The sequence below is a fragment of the Pygoscelis adeliae genome, unplaced genomic scaffold, assembly GCF_000699105.1.
Source record: "Pygoscelis adeliae isolate BGI_AS28 unplaced genomic scaffold, ASM69910v1 Scaffold186, whole genome shotgun sequence".
NCBI classification, from domain to species: Eukaryota; Metazoa; Chordata; class Aves; order Sphenisciformes; family Spheniscidae; genus Pygoscelis; species Pygoscelis adeliae.
In genome coordinates this window covers 1,398,408-1,402,891 of record NW_008825071.1, presented here as the reverse complement: position 1 = coordinate 1,402,891, position 4,484 = coordinate 1,398,408, and the positions used below count along the sequence as shown (strand labels likewise).

At 46.5% G+C, this 4,484-nt stretch overlaps 1 protein-coding gene across 1 annotated transcript in view; it reads left to right on the top strand.

The window, feature by feature from the left end:
* Window positions 1–4,484, top strand: part of DUSP22 (dual specificity phosphatase 22) — a 45,448-nt gene that overhangs the window by 1,537 nt on the left and 39,427 nt on the right. Inside the window, 2 exon segments of the mRNA XM_009326520.1 lie at window positions 147–265; window positions 1,438–1,479. Of these exon segments, the coding sequence (XP_009324795.1) occupies window positions 147–265; window positions 1,438–1,479 (161 nt within the window).

Genomic DNA, 4,484 nt, shown 5'->3' with positions numbered 1-4,484 from the left:
GCCCTGGGGGGCGGCGTGAGGCGGGGCCAGCATCCCCTGACTTGCGGCAGGACCTGGAGCGTTGTGCTGTCAGCCCGGCGAAGCCAGCGAGTGCGGGATCAAATCGTTTAACTTCTCCGTCCCTTGCTCCCCCCTCCCTCGAACAGGACGGCGGGCGTTGGCCCGTGCCCCCTCGGGGGCCTGCCCGCCCCGGCCAGTGCGAGCTCCGAGGGCGCAGAGCAGCTGGCGGATACGGGCTGTCGCTGGAGGGCTGGCCCGGGTGCTGGTGGGGACAGGAAAGCGCTTGGCCCCAGTGGAGATCGCAGCGAGGAAGGAAGATGGATCTGTTTTGCAAAGGGTGTTGGCTTTTTGGCAGTGGGGGCTTACTGGAAGCACCGATTCCCCTGGCACGTTGTGGTGGTTATCAAGGGATAACTGTGATTTTTCTCAGTATCTCCACCTCTGTTTTAAACCCAGGTTTGAAAGTGTGGTCGTAACTAGCCTTTTATATATAGCTTACTATGAGGAACAGAAGTTGAGTCATCTCTTCTGTCTAACATCCTGCTTTGAGTACTTCAGGAGTAGCTTTGCTGTGAGTGTGGCCTCCGAAAAAGCGGAGGAGAAGAGCTAGAAATAACTGCTCACAAGTTGTCCAAATCTGACATCATTGCCCCTGGAAGTCAGATTGGTGAACGTCCAGAGTGCTTAGTGTGCCACCTGGGAGGTGAAGCCTTTTCATCCTGTCGATAGAGACGTTGAAATAGAAACTTTAGGCAGGGGAAAGGTCTGGCTGGCTAGTTCAACTTAGTTAGCGGGTAGGAGGTAGAACCTCTCTTGGTCCTTCTCTCCATTTTTGGTTTCAAAGTCTGGGGATAATGTTGTGGTATGAAGCCACTCCTTGGAGGTGCCTTCTAGGAGTGGCCAGTTAGGAAGAAACACAGCTGGAGAGATTTCTTTCAGACTTCTGGTATGTTTGTAGTATTTTTCTGGGAATGTTTGAAATTATCAAAGCATTTAGAGGGACAGGATATGGGATGCTAAAGTTGCAATCTGGGGTGGGGGAAGGACAATTCTCAACCCTTTGAAGCTTAGCACTCTTTGCATTACATCTTGCTATGGTACCGTGTGGGCAGGAATTGGCAATCTGTGACTCTGGGCAATTTGGTCATTTTCATTCTGTTAAGTGTTGCCCTGACACGTACCAACTGGAGCTTTTGGGACAAGCATAGCACTACTTTGATTTTTCTCCTCCCTTCTTAGGGCCATATCCAAGAGGATGAAATGTGTAGCAGTTTGGGAGGAGCTGGCTCCTTTAAGGAGGCTACAACCATGTTGGGTCCTGGCCATCAGGGTTTATTTTTGTAGGGGTCCTGCGTGTAGGTCTGGTACTTGCCACCTTCAGAATGTGCCCCTGGATCATCTGTTCCTTTTGATCTTGTGAGTCAGTGAACACCGGAGGGGCAAGGGGAGGTGTGGAGTCATCAACGCCAATGTTGGAGGGTATTTGCCTGACTCTATCAATACAAATTGCCCTAGTTTCCAACTGAAGTGTGTTTTTGGTGGTAGAACTATATGCAAACGGTAGGAGAAAATAAGCAGCTTATCCGATGGTGGATTATTTCATTTAGGGAATCTCTTTGTACTGACGCCAGGGGAAGAGGATTAGTGGTGACCTGTAACGCGTATGGTAAGGAAAAGCTCCAGAGATTGCTACAGCTGCTGTGGCTGCTCTTGGATGCTGAGCCTTTCTCAGTGGCATGGTCCCCTCCTATTTTTCTGTCCCATGATATTGATGTATTTTGTAGCAAATAGCAATCGCACCTGACTTTGTGGCCATGAGTGCTGATCAAGGGCTGGAGGGCTGGCATTCTCTTTAGGTGGGGTTTGTCTTTTGTTGCTAGCTTTCTCTGTAAAATTAGCTGTGCTCAGTTTTTTTACTTAAGCCCACCCAAGCCTCCTGACTTTTCCCAAATTAAACTGAAAGCATTGATTCATAACTACCCTTCTTATTCTGCTCAGAGAAGGAGAATTGGCTAGTGAGTGTGCATTGACATAGCTACTATTAATTTTCAGTGCTTTACTTTTTTTTTTTTCTTCTTACATCTTTTAAGTACAGGATGAGTAATGGGGTCTCACTTAGGAAATTGTCTGGGAGGCCTGATTTGTCTTCACGCTTAATGTCTAACTTTGAGTTGTATTCAAAGTTCAAGTTGAAGTCTGTGGTTGAAAATTACAAAGATGTTTTCCAGGAGCTGAAGTCTAGGGGCTGAGATGGTGACAAGAGATTGTAGTACTTAGATTTGATTATCTGTGAACAGGATATGCTTAGTGAGGAGTTTTTCCTGGGTTTTAGTTCTTGTTCATCCTGTTACAGTTAACTGCCCGTTATTCATGCAGATTCTTCTGAAGGGGGGAGTTGAGTGTTATCTCTACAAAAAGTGCAGATAAGCCCTGTTGTTGTAGGAGTTGATTCATAAGAAATGTAAATCAGTGTGGATAGTTACAGTTGATGCAACCAGTTCTATGGAAGCCAGTGAAGCTGTTCCAGTTCACGTCAGCGGCAAATCCCTCTCCCTGACCTGCGCCACTCTCCTGTACTGCTGGACAAGGTGGGCTCATCTGCTCCTTCTACAGCGCCTGGCTGTCTCTGCAGAAAGCCCCATGAACTTCTTGCAGAGTGCCCATCAGTACTAGTGCACCTAGAAGCAGCTTTGGGCAAGGAGTTAGATGCTTTATTATAAGTGTGTGTCTATATAGGAAACAGCGGCAAAGTAGCCCTTTAAGCCATTTTCCAGAGAGGTGGATTTTCAGAGAGGACTGATGAGAAGCTTTAGCAACTGGAGCAACTATCGTCCATTGCAGGGCTCTGCCTTTGTGCAAGGTGGAGAACGTGAGCTGTTCGCATGCGAGGTATGAACGGAGACAGGCGTTTGTTGTGTCCTTGTTGCTTGGTTGTGCATTCTTCTACATCTGTTATTTAGTCCGTGGTCATTTTCTCAATGTTTCGGATGATATAGAGAGGCTACTGTTTTTATTCATAAAGCAGTGGTTGAAAAGTTCACAAAAACAACCACCTTATTTTTCTTCTCTTCTGACTCCCACCCCTTCTCTCTCACACGCCCCTAGCAGCCATCAGCCTTCATCTTGCACAGCCCGGAGTTGCAGTTGCTGAAGGCAGTGTGAGATGACACAGCTGAAAGTTCCCAGCCGTAGTCTAGTGCCGAAGTATTAGTCAGCACGGCATGAAGATTCACTTCTTTCCAGGTAGCTTTCACCCATAGTAATGTTTCTTGCTTCTAGAATGACTAGGACAACAGGGGTAACATCTGTCCTTGGTTGCACGGTGTCCTAATTTCCTATCTAGCATACAACATTGCTTCATGATGCACAAATGCAAACTTCTGGATTTTTCCTTCTTTGCCAACAGCAATCTAAGAAGCCTCATTTTTGCAATCCCCCAGTGTTTCTTGGTATCTTTAATTTATAACGTCTAACCTTAATGACTGTGACTGGAATTTAAGCTTTTATCCTCTCTTGAGAGCACATATTTGATGCAGAAATAATGTCCTGGAGTCTAAAATGCTACCGTCTACAGTAGTGGTGGTGTGATTTGAGATTTGTGCTGCAGATAGGAAATACCAGACAGCTATTCAAAAATATTAGAAAGACGTTTTAAATTTTTTTAATTTTTTAAGCTTAAGTTGAGAGAGTTGGCTGGGGTGATCTGGTTGGTGAAATTCGTTCATAACTTGACTCTCTTGCTTTAGAGCGTGTTTTTTATTTGCGGAATTTGGCCCTTAGCAATGGTCCTTGGGTACTCTGCTCTCTGGAGCAGCTACCGGCTTCTGGTTCCTAGCCTGGGATGGTGGCCTTTGAGCTGCACTTCTGGCGGAGTCATCAAGTGTGCTTAAAATAATGAATCAATCCATGAAACCGTGAGTCTTGCGCATGCGGAAAGGGACAGCAGAATGTTGTAAGGGTTCTCTTCCCTACTTGATACCCTGGCATTGGAAACTGCCCTGCTGATTTTTGCTGTCTTTGTAGGAATGTCGAATTTGTACAAATGAAGAGGGAAGGAAAGGGGAGAAAGCTGTCTGAGCTTATCTGCAAAACTTACAGGTGCCTGTTTGTACCAGACTAAAGAAACATTTTCTTGTCTAGCTGGTGTTGTCAAGCAGCCCTTCATTTGTAAGCAGTTCAGGGTACAGCAAGGGTCCCAGGGAAGCGGTCTTTCAGTATTGGTGGCAGAATTGAGCCCCGTGGTTAGAGCTGGTATGACACGGCAGGGAGAGAGAGATCACCCAGCAAAGCTGAGAGGGAGGAATGTTTGCACAAACCAAAGCTGCAGGGAGTGTGAGAAGTGCTGCAGCCTTTCTGTTTTCTGCAAGGCTAGATAAATAACACTGAACACGACGTTTTTATCAGGTGGAAGTACTGGAGTTAAGGCAGATCAGAAGCTGTTTTGCAGGCCCTTCTGCCAGCCTGCTAACCTTTGCGTGGTAAGC